Genomic DNA, 19,405 nt, shown 5'->3' with positions numbered 1-19,405 from the left:
CCGGTCATCGTGTTATTTTCTAGTGTGTTTTACTGAAGTGCATGGTTGTTTTACATTATATACTCTTGTATTTAGATTATATCCTTGATTTTAATGTGTTTTTGTGCAAGTTAGGTATTTTTCTCAACTTTTATAGAAAATCATGTATAACTTTATAAAGCGGTTTTGCATTCACCAGCAATAATCTGTCATTAGGAAGGGTTAACCATAGGCTCACCATTATTAGGAATAATATTCCTTAATAACTTAGAGGGAGACAAAGTTTTAAGAGACCTGCAACTACACTGACCGGCAAAATTAATGGATCGCTGTATTTTCTAAGGACAAAGTTTAACACAAGAGTATCTTCAGCACAAACCCTACAAAGTTGTAACTACAGTACAGTTTGTTGGGTAGATATCTCCTTGTTTTATTGCAGTCACTGTGTAAAGTACAGTTTATGTTAATGCAGGCAAAGATCCCTGGAAAAGGTGTGCTTTTTACTGAAACCTTGATTTAAGGTAAACCCCAATTTAAGGTTAAAAATATCTGGTCCCTGTAAAAACGCTAAATGGGAGTTCTACTGTATTCATTATATTTTATGGTATATTTCTGTTTGCCAGACATTCCCATAATTTATTCTTTGTTATACTATTGTCATCTTTTGTGATATCTTCTCCTTTCTTAACTGCAAATATTAGGTCAGATGTTGTGCTGTTGCTTCTCTGTCTCTTCCATCATATGCATTAGAAGTGTAATGCAGCTTGGGACTCCCTCCATTGAAATCTTTGTACGCTTGCAACTTGATCAAAAGCATCTCACTCCTTTTCTAACATGTTAGGTTTCTATCATTATGAGCATGTGTAATGAATTACCAGATGATAGCGAGGCGTGTGATCATTGCCATTTCATAATGGACTAGCGGACCCGTGCTGCTCCGCAGCATTCGTTATAAATAGGTCAGATGATGTGTTTTGATAAGAAATTGCTCCATACGCTGCCTGGGTACTTTTGTGAAAGTTTACTTTTAGGATTTGTATTACCTTTTAACTGTCAGGTGAATGTTTCTTTATTGTGACGTTGATTGATATTTTATGAAGTATTGTATTTTGTTGTTTTAGAGTTATTGTTGTGTGTTAAATTGAAAGTTTTACATTTAGATTATTTTGTTTACCGTGGAGCGTTGTGCTTGATGCAACCCATATTTTCTGGGAAATACAGTAGTCGATCCCATCAAATCAGTAGTAAAAATAAGTGATAATTGTACATATTTATGCGAAAACTATGTATTCAACACAATATAAGTAGTTCCGATTACTTTTCTACATGTCACTCCCTCCCCACTCCACCGCTAGGTGTTCTAGATGTGTCCTACTCTCACAGTATTTCTTCCCAGATAGCACTAAGTCATATGTGTACCAAATTTGATTGAAATTTCAGGTTTGCCTATAGATGCCATCATTTTTAATCAATTAGCTTTGCCTGTATCTTCATGTAAAGATCTTCTTAACGGTCTGCAATTAGCTAAGTACAGAATGTATTGCGGGCTGGAGTAAGCCTTCACCTGCTATTATTGGAGTGGCCATTTAGTGAATTTAGTGATTTAATTTTAGGATTGTTGAAAGTTGACTGAACTTGAAGACCTATCAATGACTGGTGATTGTCTGGCAGGTAATTCCAGAGAGAATAGAACAAAATGAAGCAATTCACTCCAGTAGAATGGAAGGGACCAGGCGAGTTGGCCGAGCGGTTAGAGGCGCGCGGCTGTGAGCTTGCATCCGGGAGATAGTGGGTTCGAATCCCACTGTCAGCAGCCCTGAAGATGGTTTTCAGTGCTTTCCCATTTTCACACCAGGCAAATGCTGGGGCTGTACCTTAATTAAGGCCACGGCTGCTTCCTTCCAACTCCTAGGCCTTTCCTATCCCATCGTTGCCATAAGACCTATCTGTGTCGGTGCGACATAAAGCCAGTAGCAAAGAATGGATGGATAGACTGGGCAAAGCTGTTTTTAGGAATTTTTTTAAACATATAGATTAATGTGATGAGAATAATAATAATAATGGAGAACAAACAGAACCTTCACTCAGTCTTCTTCGATCTTGAAGAAGCCTTTGGCTATGTATTACCGACAGATCTTATATGGCTTACACTAAGAGCTCAAAATGTTTTGTAGGGTTCATTTTTGACATGTACACACTACCACACAAAATTTGGCTGTTAGCTAAAATCGAAGAATCTGCTACATTAGAGTTACACCAATGAGGGTAAACTGTTCAACGGAAGCATATGTAGTATCTGGCTTGTAGACACCACTGAGATACCATAATGTTTCTTTACTGTAACGTTGATTGATATTTTATGAACTATTGTATTTTGTTGTTTTAGAGTTATTGTTGTGTGTTTAATTGAAAGTTTTACATTTAGATTATTTTGTTTACCGTGGAGCATTGTGCTTGATGCAACCCATATTATCTGGGAAGTACGGTAGTCGATCCCATCAAATCAGTAGTAAAAATAAGTGATAATTGTACACCGCATAATCGACACACTTTTTATACCAAAATTTTTGAAAAAATACTAGGGTACAATCATTATACAAAGAATATTTTTATACCAGTATTGTATTACTGAAAAAAATAATTTATAACTAAATTGTATTTTATATAATTTTAAGGTACACGCAATAATCACAACAGTTCGGTGATCGTTCCTCCAATCTGAAATTAAAAATGATCTTATTAAATGAATTGCCAATCAGATTATTTAAGTTAAAATATTACACTAGCAAAATTTATTGCATTATTGTGAAATACGGATTTTCCGGTACACAATTTACTCAAAAATCTTTTATGTCCCTATCTCTAGTTTCGGTATCTGATGCGCCATCCTTGCTGCTGCTCATACCATCATCATAATCTTCGTTACTCTGCCACACTGCGTCATCTTCGGATGCGTATAGTGCGTTCGAAATCAGAGTCTTTTTGAAGCTCTTGGAGACTAGTTCAGGTGGTGTAAATTCGCAACTCGTCATTGCCCATGAGCATAATAAAGCGAAGGTTGGACACCTAATATTTCCAGCAGGGGTCACAGCCATAGTGGGCCAAGCACCATTTTAAAAAATGGAGAAAACAAGGCTTAAAGTTAAACACTAGTCATAATTTAATGGAACAAAAATAAAGTCATTTACTACATGCACATTGTAACTAAAGGATACCTCAATCTTGGAGTAAAAAGTGATATTGTTATCTTGACTTCAAATATAAATGTAACAGCAATGAATTTGAACATTTTTCAACATCATGGATTTGGCCCATTCTGGTGCTATATTTGCACTATGCAGTACAATGGGTCATCTCCATTCAGTTCGAAATTTACTTTCTTGGTGCTCATCAGTGGCTTCTTTGTAAGTTAAGTCTTTATAGATGTCATGGTGATTGGGAGGAATATATTCTAGCATAGAAATTAAATCATCATACTTAGATTTTGTTATTGGAATAGGGGCGTCGTAAGCCGGACTTAAGCTGAAAGGTGAGGGCACTGATGATACCTTTACTGTACACCTACCTCTGCGATTAGGAGAACAATAAAGTATTTGCCAAGCTTGCATCTCATTCAAGGTGTAGCAAAACTTAATCTGGAATGGATATTCTGATTCAGATCGGAACCATTATATTTTGAGCTACTGTACCTTTTTCCCGTCAACAGTTTCCTTACCAATTAATAACCCATTCGCTAGGTCTTTTGTTCGGACAAAATTGGCCTACCATTTGGTTTACTGAAAAGGGATTCTTTCTCCTAAAACCTTTTATCATTTCAATGTACTCATTCGCTGAAAAAAGAGATATCACTTTGCGTTTGGAAATTTCTATCATTTAGTAAGAAAGAATGACCTGATTCTAAAACTTATGATCTATTGTTTTAAACTGGGAATGGCTTACTAAACAAACTATAAAGCTGCAATGTACTGATTGTGATTCTGACTACCACATGTATGTTAATAGGCCACCAAGTTATTAGCCTTTGTATTTACATTCTTCAGATAATGAAGTAGGCATGATGCCGCTTCTGTAGTTCCCCTTTCCCCATCTCACAAACATGAACTCCAAAATTGTATAGCAAAAATTTCCTTTTATAGAAGTAAATACTAGTGGTCAAAAGAGGCAGTGAGAGGGTCTGCTGCATTCCAAAAGTTGTAGTGTGTACATTTCCTTGCGCTTTTTGCCACCTTTTGTTTATAAAGTTCCCATTCTGAAACCAATTTTTTATTTTCCGTTTCATCAGTAACTTTGTTCAAATGTTATGAGTTTGAATCGCAGGTGTTTATTCCTTATAATTCTCTTGTCTTCTCTGCCTTCAATTTGGAGCATTGATAAATTTAATTCTTCTAAATCATTTTATGATGTCTGTGAACCAATTGTTCTTTTTTTTTTTTTTTTTTTCAGAAGTAACTACATAACTGCTTCACTAGTCTGGTTTCTGGCAGTCTGAATAAAGGCACTTCTCTTTTTCCGCATTATATCTATTATTGATTCGCTTTCATGATATACCACTTCATTAGGTAATAATCTTCATCATGGCCATCAACTTGGTGTTTCTTATTGATGATTGTCCTGATGATTCTTCTATCTACTTTCTGCAATTTATCGGTTGTTGATTTAGTATTCAACTTGAAGTGTGTTTCACTAGCATAAGGTGCTTTGGGTTTTAGAACTGTATTGTAATGTTGAAATTTAACATTCATGAAGAGAGATATTTTTTTTATAAGTTGGCCAGGTGATTCGCTGTGCAGTTTTCAGTTTAGATGTTCTGCTGTTGATCAATGTTTTCTTTTTTTGTGTTCCAGGTTATAATTTCCCCAGATATTTGAACTTATTCACAATCTTAATTTGTTTGTCATTGTCAAGGGGAATGGCTGGTGGCAAGGTTGGCATCATTTCAGTCCTTTCAAACGAGATTTGCCGTCCGATTTTTGCAGCGATTTTCTAGAGTTCTTCTATTTGAAATTTCGCTTCTTCCATACTACTTGCTAGTAATGCAAGATCGTCTGTGAATACTAGGCAATTAAGTTTAATATTTCTGCCTATCTTGATGTTTGAATGACATTTCTTTACCCATTCTTGCATGACTTTCTCCAGGGCACAGTTAAACAGTAATGGCGAGAGTCCATCTCCCTTCGAAGTCCGGTGTGGATTTCAGGTGGCTCAGACCATTCACCTCTAAAGTTGACTTTTGAGTCAATATTCTTAAGAGTGGTTCCAATAAGATTGATGAGTTTTTGGTGTAAACCAAATTCTTTAAGGACGTTCAGTAGTGACTCATGATGAATACTGTCATAAGCTTTTTTGCTAGTTGCTTTACGTTGCACCGACACAGATAGGTCTTATGGCGACGATGGGACAGGGAAGGGCTAGAAGTGGGAGGTAAGTGACCGAGGCCTTAATTAAGGTACAGCCCCAGCATTTGCTTTGTGTAAAAATGGGAAACCATGTAAAACCATCTTCATGGCTTCCAAATATTGGATACTGGCCACTAAGCCTTTTTTTTCTTTAAATCAACGTAAGTGATAATTGATCTCTTGTTCCAAACTCTATGGTATTTCATGATCCACTTAAGATGATTTGATCGGGACAGCTTCATCCTGGTTGGAAACCTCCCTGATATTCTCCCAATTTCTGTTGTTCCAAGTTGTTTCACCCTTCATTAATATAAAGAAACAAGTGGTGTGATTTTTATGTATGTTTGTAGTAGAATGTTTAAGTCGTCAGCTTAATGTTAAGGATGCTAGAGACCACATTGATTAGAAATGCATGCCAAAATTAGGTTAGTAGTAGCGGTCGTAGGCCTACAATATTTGTTTATTTAAAAAAAAATGGTATGATGTTAGTTAAATACCTTCAAACATTGGTAAAGAAGTTAATCATATTAATGCTTATGATTATTTAACATATTTCAGATGTGCATACCTTAAGTTTTACAAAGTACAACATTGAGTGTTGTTTATGACTGTCCTTTGCCTCAGTGGTCGCACGACTTTGTTTTATATTAACTACTTGTACTACTGCTGCTAGATAACCATTTTGCTAATTGAAATTCCCAATATTGTCGTGTATACTTTTGCGGTCGTCCATAACACCCAACTTTGCAAAACATCAAAATGGACATTTACAGTCTTGTCCTTGTAGACTTTGGCGGATACACCATCCCCACTACCACTTACAAATTCATTACCACTGTTTCTCATTATTCTTTGCTTATTTTTAATCCAATTTTCAGTATTTCTACGTCTTTTTAAAATTTTACTGCTTTGGTTACGTCCTTGCCTGCCTCAGCGTTCACCATGACGTATAGCTATGTCACGTGACTATTAGGGATGTTCAGATTGGCTGTAAGGATTTGGACCACTTTGGCTCAAAAATATAAGTAGGCAATTTATTTTGCATAATACTTTTAAGGTACAATATTACACAAATGGAAGTTATTGGAGATGGACCACTTTCATAACAGATAGATAGTGCAAAATTATCCAGCTAGATGTCATTCTCATTTTACCGATTTCTGGAGATGGCCCACTATGACTCTGACCTGTTCAGCTACTGATTGCTGCTCATCATTCACTTGCAAAATCAACATAAGTGGTCATTAAATGGGTTTTTAAACCCAATGGCTACAAAGTAGATGTTAGGTCACCGGGATTGACTACGTATTGTGTCTTATTTTCATTGAGAAGTTGCTTCACTTCGTTCATGAGGCGACCTTGGAATCTGTTTCAGTAGTGTACCGGGTCTTATATCCCACACAGTTTTAACCTGGTCTAGCATGAGTACTACGACCACCCAACCCTTTGGTTGCACTCGTAGATGAATTCCACGGGAAAATTGTAATTGCTTAGGCATCGTTTTCCTCTTGAAAATTATGTAACGTGGCAACTTTCCTCCATCAGCTGTGCATCGTAATTTCTCACTACCGCTGATTTTCATAAAATAGGCTATACTCTCCGTGATCCTTTTAGCGCAATAGTGCTGTTGCGAGGCACATCGAAAAAGCCTGGAACCTGATCAGCATTACCAATTTGAGGAAGTAAATATGAAGTTTCCTGGTGCAAATGTAAGAAAAAATTGGAGAAAATTTACAATCATGTCCATGCAATCAGCAACCTTTGACATAGTGTTGTTCTCCTTTGCACCGACAGATTGTGTCGTCGCACGAACCTCATAACCCACCCTCGACTCGCCTTAAACTGAGTTATGGGTATGTTGTGTTTGCGTGATACCCCCATTTTTACGTATTTCATTGCCATACACAAACACTTCTTTGTCAATTTTCGGACACTTCCCTGTTTCCGAACATATAAATATGACAAGTGATTATTTTCATTTTGACCGTATTGAAAATCAATTATTAAATGTTGAACATTAATTTATTGAAACCACCTATTCAATACTGGTTAAGTCTTTATGACTATAACAATGTCATTACATTAACTTTGAGTATGATACATGTTTTGCCTGGCATAGCAGGCATCATCAGCCATTAATTCTATCCCCAAGTCAGAGCTCTGAGTGGGTGCTATTTTTGGATTAATCATAGTCAATATTATTTATATAACATTGCAAAGGAGTGATTAAGCCGTCTATGTTTTAAAGTTCTAAAGTGACATTCTACTCACGTTCACATTTAATGGAATATATTGACTGTTAACTTTCATAATGTCGGTAATGAGAACGGCTTGCTGCAAGTGGAATTAAATCATTTGTACATTTTTACAACTTATTGGAGATTAACATATGCTAGAACTATTCTTAAGCATTATTTTTTACAACAATTTACATAATGTATATACAAACTTATGGTACATTTTGGAATTGAACTGGTTGAACTTGTTTGAAGTTTCAATGGAATGTCTTATTCATATCCTGTCAAATGGAGAAAATGCTGTTTTTTTTTTTTTTTTTTATTTTTTTTTTTTTTTTAGGTCTAAATATTCTATAGATTAGTATCACTCCTTAGAAGAATGAGCATCAATATGTAGGTGTCTTAAAGTGGAAAGGCGAGAATGCTGTTAGAGAGTTTGATCAAGATTTGTTAGATAACGGATTAATACATGACCGTATAAACTTGTTGTATGTTATTTCGTTGTGGAGCTTTTTGAGGTTATTCAGTGTCAGGTTGAAGAGCAGTTCACTGGATTCAAGATGTAGTGTGTGGCTGGTGGGTGTGTTGAAGTCTGTGGAATAAAACAATAAAAGTGTGTGAGTGCTATATTAGGATGATTTATTAGTTAGTTGATTTAATGTTCTTGAAACTTACTCTTTAGGCGTTAGGAGGAGGTCCTGTTGTGTTGCTTGTGTGAGGTGGTCTGAACAGTTGCTTTATCTCTGCTTCTTGTATTGTAGGTATGTGTCATTGTTGGCAGGGAGTGGGTTGGGTTATTGTTGGATTTATAGTTGAAGATTTTTAAAAAAATCTAAATGACACCGTTGAAACAAAGAACCCGGTCATGGAACAAATCCCTAATTTATTGTCATCTCTTAACATAAACAGTACCGGTAATTTTTTTTTTTAAATCTTCAACTATAAATCCAACAATAACCCAACTCACTCCCTGCCAACAATGACACATACCTACAATACAAGAAGCAGAGATAAAGCAACTGTTCAGACCACCTCACACAAGCAACACAACAGGACCTCCTCCTAACGCCTAAAGGGTAAGTTTCAAGAACATTAAATCAACTAACTAATAAATCATCCTAATATAGCACTCACACACTTTTATTGTTTTATTCCACAGACTTCAACACACCCACCAGCCACACACTACATCTTGAATCCAGTGAACTGCTCTTCAACCTGACACTGAATAACCTCAAAAAGCTCCACAACGAAATAACATACAAGAAGTTTATACGGTCATGTATTAATCCGTTATCTAACAAATCTTGATCAAACTCTCTAACAGCATTCTCGCCTTTCCACTTTAAGACACCTACATATTGATGCTCATTCTTCTAAGGAGTGATACTAATCTATAGAATATTTAGACCTCAAAAAAAAAAAACCACATATAAGCTGAACATGTTTCAATGTCCTACAAATATAAAAAGGTATTTAAATGCTATGACTTCAATAGACTATAATGCCATCCCAGCATCAGCATTTTCTCCATTTGACAGGATATGAATAAGACATTCCATTGAAACTTCAAACAAGTTCAACCAGTTCAATTCCAAAATGTACCATAAGTTTGTATATATATTATGTAAATTGTTGTAAAAAATAATGTTTAAGAATAGTTCTAGCAATATGTTAATCTCCAATAAGTTGTAAAAATGTACAGATGATTTAATTCCACTTGCAGCAAGCCGTTCTCATTACCGACATTATGAAAGTTAAGTCAATATATTCCATTAAATGTGAACGTGAGTAAAGTGTCACTTTAGAACTTTAAAACATGGACGGCTTAATCACTCCTTTGCAATGTTATATAAATAATATTGACTATGATTAATCCAAAAATAGCACCCACTCAGAGCTCTGACTTGGAGATAGAATTAATGGCTGATGATGCCTGCTATGCCAGGCAAAACATGTACCATACTCAAAGTTAATGTAATGACATTGTTATAGTCATAAAGACTTAACCAGTATTGAATAGGTGGTTTCAATAAATTAATGTTCAACATTTAATATAAATATGGGTCTAGAATAGTTTGTGGTTTTTAAGCATGTCTTTGAATTTCTGCCAGTCACAAATGCCAAGTTTCCATTCACGGAAACTTTTTTTTCCACAGCTCTGTTACCGTGCTGTTCTGCGAAGACCTTTAGCTTGAAAGCGGTAGAATAGTTTCTGTAATTATCCATACTTACAGATGTATGCTTCACATGTTAAAATGTTGCTTTGTAAATTACTGTCCAGAACTGTTCAGTATTATTATATTCAAAAACAAAATATTTCTAAAAACACCCCAAAAACAAAATAAAACTTAAAATTCTCACACGCACATGTCTACAGTAATCAAGTCACTTACAAACACACGCATGCGTCTGTACATTCCAGAGCAGTCGATACTTCCGCAAGAGTACCTAATAAACACGAAACGGGAAAACCTACACAGCCCCACAACATGGAGAGGTCCACTAGAGGTGATGTACAAGGGTTGCAAGTAGGGGTGTACCTACTCATAAATTTCCCAGTACCGGAGCGTTCAATTATTTATTATAGCAGACGACAAGAACGCAGTGTTGTTATAAAAAAAATAACACATTCATTCTGATGTTTACAATTGATAAGAGCAAATATTTACTTTCTTTTTCGTGAATTATATTCTCAGTTTGTCACCATTTGCCTGCGTGTTTTGAAACGAAATCACCTCTGGTTGCAGGGCTTTGAAAGCTGTACTAGAAAACAAGTGTATGTGGTGCTGGTATATCCTGGTGACATTGCCGATAAGTGATAACTTACAGCCTTACTTCGTATTTCAAATGATAACTCATAATATGCCACTGGTGAATAAATTGTACACTTTCTTGCGACCACATTGTCAAACTACTGATAAGCCGTGCGTTGTACGTATACCAGTATTATTTATTTATTTATTTATTTATTTATTTATTTATTCATTCATTCATTCACTCATTCATTTATTTATTTATTTATTTATTTATTTATTTATTTATTTATTTATTTATTTATTTATTTATTTATTTATTTATTTATTTATTTATTTATTTATTTATTTATTTATATGTTGTACGGCATCTCGCAAATGTCTGACTGTGTTGCCAAATGGTCGATAAGCCATATACGTATTAAAATTGCGCATTCATATGCAACTTACATTGCAGTTTAAACAGATTGATGAATAAAATTTTGGACGTGCAACGATTATGCGATGAAATACGGTAAACAATAAATAGCGCAGGAAATTGTTTCTAGAAGGTGAAGAGCTACTATCTTTCCGATAAAGCCATTAACATGTCATCGCCAAGTATAGGTTATGTGATCTGTTCCGATAGTGGGATGTAGTAGCTTAAATAGTAGAGATGCTGTGTATGGAAGATAAGGGTGTAAATTGCTGTGATTCAAATCCACCTACTAGTCACTGTCCTTTTTTTATATAGCGAACTAGAACAATTTGTAAGCACAGTCGCTACTTGGAATACACGAGCAATATGAATGCAGAACAATTATTAAGATTCCCTTATTTAATTTCAGTTCTCTGTATAGCATTATGTATTTCGTCCATTGATAGCTTGGGTATGAAGGTAAGCATAGAGAGAAGGTGAATTATTTCTTTTTATTCTTGTCATTATTTACCTGTGCTTTATTTTATGGTTTAATGCACTAAACATGTCAGTTCCTTGTTGCATTTAGCATAACATAAATGGCCTCGTGTTTGATTCCTGCAATTGAAGGCAACAGACAGATAACGATAATTGCTGGTTTTTAAGTTGAAGAATTTTGATTTATTGATGGGCTGACCAATGGAATAATAACTTAGCCTGTAAATGGATGGATAGTTTCAGACACTGTAGTTGTAAGTTGAGGTTCAAAATCCAAGTCTCAAGTTTTTTTTTTTTTTTTTTTGTATGAACAGTTTTATTATTATATCCAGCCTCACACTGATAAAGACACGCGACTACTGAGGGAAGACTCCTTGATTTACTGGGGCTCGATGTTCTATATACTCGTATAAGTCCGTCGTTCACCGAGGAAAAGGGAGATTTGTCAGAGAAAATAACATTTTCCTAGTCACCATTGTATTTTCCTGGGCAAACGCTAGGTGGTGTAGCTGATATGTTTGTTGAAGGGCTTCGGTTTAATGTTCGCACTTGTACTCCGCAAGCCAGCAGTGGAACGGAGTTGTCGCCAAGTAGTATCCACATATCCAGGAAACCCAGTATTGTGCTTTAATTTACCGTACTTAGAAATGGATTCTGATGTGATGTGTTCAGCAGCTTATTAACCTGGGCTGGTGTTGAAACACACCACAATCCACTACTGATGCGTGTACTGGGATTTCCTATTTTGCAGTACCACTGAATCCATCTTCTAGTTGTCCTGACAGGAGCCGTATAGTGCTCACCTGCCTTGGACACCATCATTTGACCCTCCTGTACAGACAGATTGTTGGTGGTGAGGCATTGTGTTAGAATGATATCTGTGACAGGCTCGATATTAGGATCAGTACCTTTCCGTAAATGCTCGGTAATATTTGGATTAATTTGTTTGAGTAGCAAGATATACAACACCTCCAGCAACTCACAGTCGCTTAGGTTCATGCATTGTTTCGTAGATAAAATTCTCACTTACTGTTCCACACATTCGTGTTTGAATCTCAAGCAGGACTTGTTTTTAAAAAAATCAAAGTTTGCCCGTTTTGTAGTGCGCTATGTTTTTGTACTGCTTTACTCATCATGAGCAACCACCTTCTGTGATGGCCAGATTTTGTGCATTTGAGTAGAGAAGTGCAACTATTGCTATATTTTTTCAGCTTCACCTATAATCACGTGTGGAAGAGAAATATGATCCCAGAAATGGTTCTCTGAATAGGGCCAAATCAGTCTACTGGCTCCCTTGCAGATCTCAGCCCAGTTGAAAACATATGGGCTAAGACAAAGTGCGTCTTGAGGGAGAACTGGCCTGACCCCGCCCCAAGATACCAAGATGACCTTTGGAATCTAGTCCTTGATGTTTGAGAGGACATGGTGAGAGCAGATAATGTATTGCTCGTCTCATGTCTTCTGTTCTTCACAGATTTCAGGTGGTAATCAAAGCAGAAGGCCTTTATATGAGTTACTAGACAAGCTTGTGGAGTGGTTCAGATTCCACGTGAAGATATGATCTGGCTGATATAAAAGTATCGTCAGCAGTCATTCGGTGAAATATGGTCAGTTAACCAACTCATCCATGGCATCATGCAACAGCTAATCCATGGCATCATGCAACAGCTAAAAATGGCAAACATAATAATAATAACAACATTGAACACATAAAAGGAAGATAGAGACTTGGATTTGAACCTGAATTTATAATTAAGACCGCCATCGATCAGTGGCAATGGTAATAATGCCAGTTCTTGTAATGAATGGTGTGAAAGTGGCATCCATTGGGTTGGTTGGCCTGTCACCATAGCATCTCTGGCTAGGTGAACTACCACACTCCTCATTTCTGTGCTATGCTCATCAGTGACACTTAGACAGTCATGATAGCTGAATGTATCTAATCGGCCTTCAGCCTAAAATCTCAACATTCATATTATTAGAAGAATGAGAAATCTCTTAATTGTACAACTCTGAATTCTTTTTGGATTATTTAATAAATGATGTTTGTTAATTCTAAACTATGTTGGTACTATTATTATAGGGGCCCTCTCTTAAAGAAGGCATTAAGTTATAACCCCCAGGTTAATGACTAAGTGACTCTGTTGTTGGTTATTGATTCTTTGTTTTAGTATACAGTATTGTCGAAGAGATTTTCTCCTGCTGCTGTCAACTTCCTCCGAGGAGTTTTATATTCAGCTATTCCTAAGACATCTAGCAATCTACCTCCACCAGTTCCACCATTCAAGAAGAGTGGTGGTTTGGCTAGTCTTCTTGTTCTTTCTGAAGAAAGGTATGTGTTGTTTATTATCCAGAGGTCCATAGTTCAGTTCTTTTCATGCTTTCAGTTGTGTGTGTGATGACTGAATATGCTGTACACTGATGAGCCATTGTATTATGATCTCCCCGACCCAGGAACATTTAGCGTGCCTGGAGCAGGGAGAGTGACACTCTAATTGCATGGTGTATATAGTGCAGGACTACAGGCTTGCTGTTAATAGTTTTTCTGGCATCAGAATGGGAAAAGCAGCCAATTTCCCCTCGTTTGATAGATGGCAAATTGTGATGGCACAGCTTTTGGATACCAACATCTCTGAAATTGCAGGGCTTGTGGGTTGCTCTCTTGCCACTGTTGTGAACACGTCCCCCTGTGGGTAGGGGTGATAGACTAACACTCATGGTGTCCCCTGCCTGTTGTAAGAGGTGACTAAAAAAGGGGTCCCAGGGGCTCTCGGCATGGGGGAGTGGGGGAGGGGTGTAGGCGAGGGTTGTTGACCACGCAGGTTCCTCACTTTCATCTATCCTATCCGACTTCCCTTGGTAAACTCTTGTTCTTTTACGACTCCGATGGTATTAACCTTCCTTTAGTCGCTCATCGAGATTTCCTCCGGGCTGATTACATTTTGCACAGTACTGAACTTCTCAGTTGAACTGTTGGTCTCCCCACCCCTATACCTTTCTCCTTGTTCATTTGGACTCGTCCTGACAGCATTTCGGTGCAATCGTGAGCGAGTGTGGGATCATTGTTGTGACAAGTGACACCACCTGCACGTTTCTTCCATGTGCAAATAAGCAAAAATCCTTATATTTTAGTGCATATTATTTATTTTCTAGGTCGATGACTTTGTTGTTCTGTTCTTCTAAACGTATTTTAGAAAAATATTATTTCATATTTCATATGATGTGATCGTTATAGGTAATATCATAAGACCATTCGTCACAGTTAAGGTCTGTAGTATTCTGATTTTAGATCAAACAAACTGTGTAGGAATAACCTACTAATACTTAAAAGGGTTTCTTTTAATTATACCGAAGAATACTGCAAACGAACATGCCAAAACAACATCTCAAAGGACGAAAATTACGCACATTTTTAGCCCCGGAAGTTACCTCCTTGCGCGACTAGTAACGTAATAATTTTTGCGCGACTAAAGAAGGGTTAAGTGTCAAGGCATAGGGAGTCTTTCATTTTCTTGTCCTTCGTGGCCCTTGTCTTTCTTTGGCTGATACCTTTATTTTTCGAAGTGTCTGGTCTCATCCATTCTTTCCCTCTGATTAGTGTCATATAGGGATGGTTGCCTAGTTTTACTTCCTCTTAAAACAATACTACCGGGCGAGTTGGCCGTGCGCGTAGAGGCGCGCGGCTGTGAGCTTGCATCCGGGAGATAGTAGGTTCGAATCCCACTATCGGCAGCCTTGAAAATGGTTTTCCGTGGTTTCCCATTTTCACACCAGGCAAATGCTGGGGCTGTACCTTAATTAAGGCCACGGCCGCTTCCGTCCAACTCCTAGGCCTTTCCTATCCCATCGTCGCCATAAGACCTATCTGTGTCGGCGCGACGTAAAGCCCCTAGCAAAAAAAAAAAACAATACTAACACTGTTGTAAACACATATTCAATGATAATGATCAGACCAAATTTCCATATTCTTTGATATTTTTAATTTAAGAAAAGTCTAGGCAAATCTGCTACCTGGGCAGTGTTTATGGACCACTGCTGCACGTGGGACTGTGGTTTCGATGATGCAGTTGTACCCGCATGCAGACTGCATTTCACCACAGGCAGCTCCTGATGTAGGCACAAAATCACCACTGGACTGTGGATGATTGGAAAAAGTGTGCCTGATCCGATCAATCCTGATTCCTTGTTCATAACGTGCGCGTGTATACTGATTTCCATCGGAGGCTATGGCATGTGGTTGTACCGCTGGGTGGAGACAGGCTGTGGACTAGGTGTGATAATGTTGTTGAAGTTTCCATGGAAGTTTTCATCTCAGTACACGAATCCCTAGCAGCTATCCAGTATCTGGATGTTATTGGGAATGAAGTCAATCCATTCATATCAGCAGTGTTCTGTGATGGTGGCAGCCATGTCACACTGCCAGGATTGCAAAGGGCTGTTTCGAGGAAAGTGACAATGAATTTGCTTTTATGCCATAGCCTCCAAATAGTCTTGATACGAACAACATTGGTTCTACTTGGAGAAGCAGATTCATGTTGCTTCACCACTGACCAGCAGTGTACGTCAACAGGAGGACCTAGTTTTGTGCTTGTGTTATTAAACAGCCCAGGATACTGTTTGTCACCTTTTTGAATAGATGTCTTGCCGCAGTATGCTGTCATTGATGTATACCATATATGGATTATGTGTTTTTTGACCCATTAAAATTGATCAGGTCTGGTCAGCATTACTACTTCTCATCATGAAGTGATGAAGGTCAATTATCCACAGCATTCCATTACACAGTAATGTTCTTTCAAAGCGAAAAGTCCATTTTTCTTTATAAAATTACTGATCCACACTTGACTTACCTTTAAAAAGAAGAATCCATGCCGGGCTGAGTGGCTCGGACGGTTGAGGCGCTGGCCTTCTGAACCCAACTTGGCAGGCTTGATCCTTTCTCAGCCCGCTGGTATTTTTGGAAGGTACTCAAATATGTCAGCCTCATGTTGGTAGATTTACTGGCACGTAAAAGAAATCCTGCGGGATTAAATTCCAGAACCTTGGCATCTCCAAAAACTGTAAAAGTAGTTAGGGGGACATAAAGCAAATAACATTATTATAAAAAATCCTTGACTTTGATATTATATAAGAGGTCTTTTCTTTTTGAGTACAGCACTTTGTAAGAGGTTTTATTCCTTGATTACGTAACAGTTTCATTAATTCTAGCATATGTTCTTTACTTCTTAGAAACTTCAAATTTTTTAGCCATGGAGCGCTTTTTGAAACTCGTGCCACGACTCCTGTCTGTTCTATAGTAATCGCCACGTAACGAAATACCCCAGAAAGTAAATATCGCCGCCCGATGCTCTTCTTTTCTCTTTTTTGTAATGGCTGATCACTGCTGCCAACCTGCCTGGTTACATATTAAAATCACCAGACATAACCATAACAAACTAACCTCAATGAAAACACCGATAATAAATGTTTCCCTACCCTAGTAAATGATAAAAGTTAAGATGAAATAAATCAAGATATTCATAATCAAGTCGGTTTCCACGCTCAATGAGAATTTTAGGAAATAAACACCCTTTCTCACTCAAATTAATGTTACATATATCTGTCTTTATTTTGATATGCAGTAGGCGTACTATAACCATATTCTTGAAAATAGGGGCATGTTAAACGATGCAATTTGTTTAATAAGTCTTTGCAGTGTGATTTTCGAAAGTCCAATGACTTCTCTTTCTTTTGCGCGAACATTTCCTTCTCTCTTCAATACCGGTAACCAGTAGCCTAAGGAGAGAGATTGGGCATATTTTCAGCCTGCAGGCTGGTTATATCTTCACGGTTATCAGGAAACATATAGGAATACTAATGTGCCAAGCTACGTGAATGGAAATTAGGTCAGCTTTCAAGCTCACTGCAGAATTGAATATTAGTTCTATCTACTTCTATCGTTTTCACATACACCGAGGTGCCAGTATTTTGTCCCGCAAGAGTTCTTTATGTACCAGTAGATCTAGACATGACGCTGGAGTATTTGAGCACTTTCAAATACCGCCGAACTCGAATCCGCCAACCTGAGCTAGTCATACATTCTCTCCTTCACTCGCTTAAAATAATGTTAAACATTTCCTGCCTTTATTCTGATGTATGCATTACTATAACTGCATTCTTAAAGGAAGGGGGGAGGGAATATAGATTGAATAATTAATTGCGATTTCTGCAAGTTCAAGGACTTACCACATAAGACATATGTCCTTCCTTTTAATAATAATGCTAACAGCTTTACATCCCACTAAGAACTTTTACGGTTTTCGGCATTTGGCATTTTAAACATATTTTCAGCTTACAAGTTGGTGTATCTCAAGCTTTCAACATTACGGAAACCAATGTACAGGAGCACTATGAGTCAAACAACATTACCAGATTTTTACATATATATTGGCTTAAATCACATGAAGACAGGTTGTGATGCAAGAATTGGATAGGAAAGAGGGCTAGGATTTAAAATGTAAATAAGCGTACAGACACAGCACTAGCCTGAAATGAAAATGACGGGCAAAAAAAAAACTTGCCAACTGTGGGGTTCGAATACATCACCATCTCCTGAAACCAAGCTCACAGCAATGTGATCAAACTGCACAGCCAGTTCACTCAGTTTCCTATGACGCGTAATAGGCCTACCACATGGGCGACCCACTTACCTGTATATGGATCTTCAATTCTTCAATTATACATGTATGCAAAAACATTATGCACCTTAGTAAGAGGTACTTCCCTAGTTGGTTCTCTGATTGGTGCACGTATAACAAATATGTTTGGGAAGAAATACTTTTATTTTATATTTATTTATATCATAAAGAAGTCATGTTGTCATAGCAAAACGAATATGCAACGAAGAAATGAATCCGAAAAGATAAGCATTATTTACTGCATTAAATATTAGTTTATTTACATGTTAAGCGATATGTAGTAGTAATAATAATAACAACAACAACAAACGTGTGCAATAAGGAAAAAGGAAATAAATACAAGTAAATATAATTTACAACATTTAGAGCCATTCCATGGTCACTGAATTACAAAGCAGGGGTATGAATAAACAAACATAATAAACATGAATACTAATATTTAAAAAGCAAAGTCATCTCCGTACAAACCATGAAAGCCATTGGAAGGGGGGAAGGTGAAGGCTTCCACTATCCATGACGTTGGCACTTGGTGGGGTGGGGTGGAGTGGTTAGCTCAACGCATGACCGCAGGTAATTTATTCCAATCCCTTATGGTCCTGTTGACGAAGGAAAACTTGCCCACATCCGTATGCTGGTTTCTGGCCCTAATTTTATGCTTATGATAATTTCTCGATAAGTATGAGGGAGGTTATAACCTATTCCTAATACAACTCCAAGCAGCCCTTCCCGTATAGCTCTTATAAAGACCACACAGGCGAGCTCTAGTTCTTCTAGATTCAAGACTTTCCCAATTAATGGTATTCTTTCTATTCCCAGTTACGAAACGCATCGCTCTTCTTTGAACTTTCTCTAGGGAATTTATTAAACCAACATGCAGATCCATATTCGAGAATGGGTCTTACAACGTATTTATAAGGTTTATTTAAACCTACTAGGGTGGTGAGCACATAAATAAGAATTCCAATGAAAGTATTTTCCTTCTGGACCTTCATGCCAGACAGATATATTTTTTTTTTTTAACAAATTTTTTTCACTATAATATGATTTATCTATAGAGCAAAACCGCTATGCAGTGTGCGTATCATAGCAATCGAGATGGAATTGGTAATGTACTATGTATCTGTAGAGCCTATATACGACTTTTTACAATTACTTCTAAAGTGAATTTCAGCTGTGCGACAACGCTAAAAAGACTATGGACTTAGAGATTGGCATTCCTGAAGAGGGTTTTCTACACTTTCCCATTTTCACACATTGATTCAAGAGTCTGTAATGACTTGTGACAAAACCACTGTATTCTTCTGAAAACCACTGATAGGGACAGGTTTGGTTGTGATCCACCGAAAACAAATTATAATGACCGGTTAGGTAGTGATCCATCGAAAACCACTGATTGTCACAGGGTTAGGTTAGGTTCGACAGGATTTGTAATTGAGCGACTGTTGTCATTGAAAGCAATGTCGTG

The 19,405-nt window shown here is 37.3% G+C and overlaps 1 protein-coding gene across 2 annotated transcripts in view; it reads left to right on the top strand.

Annotated features, from left to right (window-relative positions):
• Nucleotides 1-19,405, top strand: part of LOC136877071 (nucleolar protein 14) — a 111,405-nt gene that overhangs the window by 65,186 nt on the left and 26,814 nt on the right. For both annotated transcript variants that reach the window (XM_067150888.2, XM_068228669.1), the window contains exon 12: nt 13,435-13,595. In XM_067150888.2, the coding sequence (XP_067006989.2) occupies nt 13,435-13,595 (161 nt within the window). The remainder of the gene's footprint in view (nt 1-13,434; nt 13,596-19,405) is intronic.

This window comes from Anabrus simplex, chromosome 7 (genome assembly GCF_040414725.1).
Source record: "Anabrus simplex isolate iqAnaSimp1 chromosome 7, ASM4041472v1, whole genome shotgun sequence".
In the NCBI taxonomy this organism is placed as follows: domain Eukaryota; kingdom Metazoa; phylum Arthropoda; class Insecta; order Orthoptera; family Tettigoniidae; genus Anabrus; species Anabrus simplex.
The sequence above is the reverse complement of the archived record's forward strand: the minus strand, read 5'-3'. Positions and strand labels throughout refer to the sequence as shown.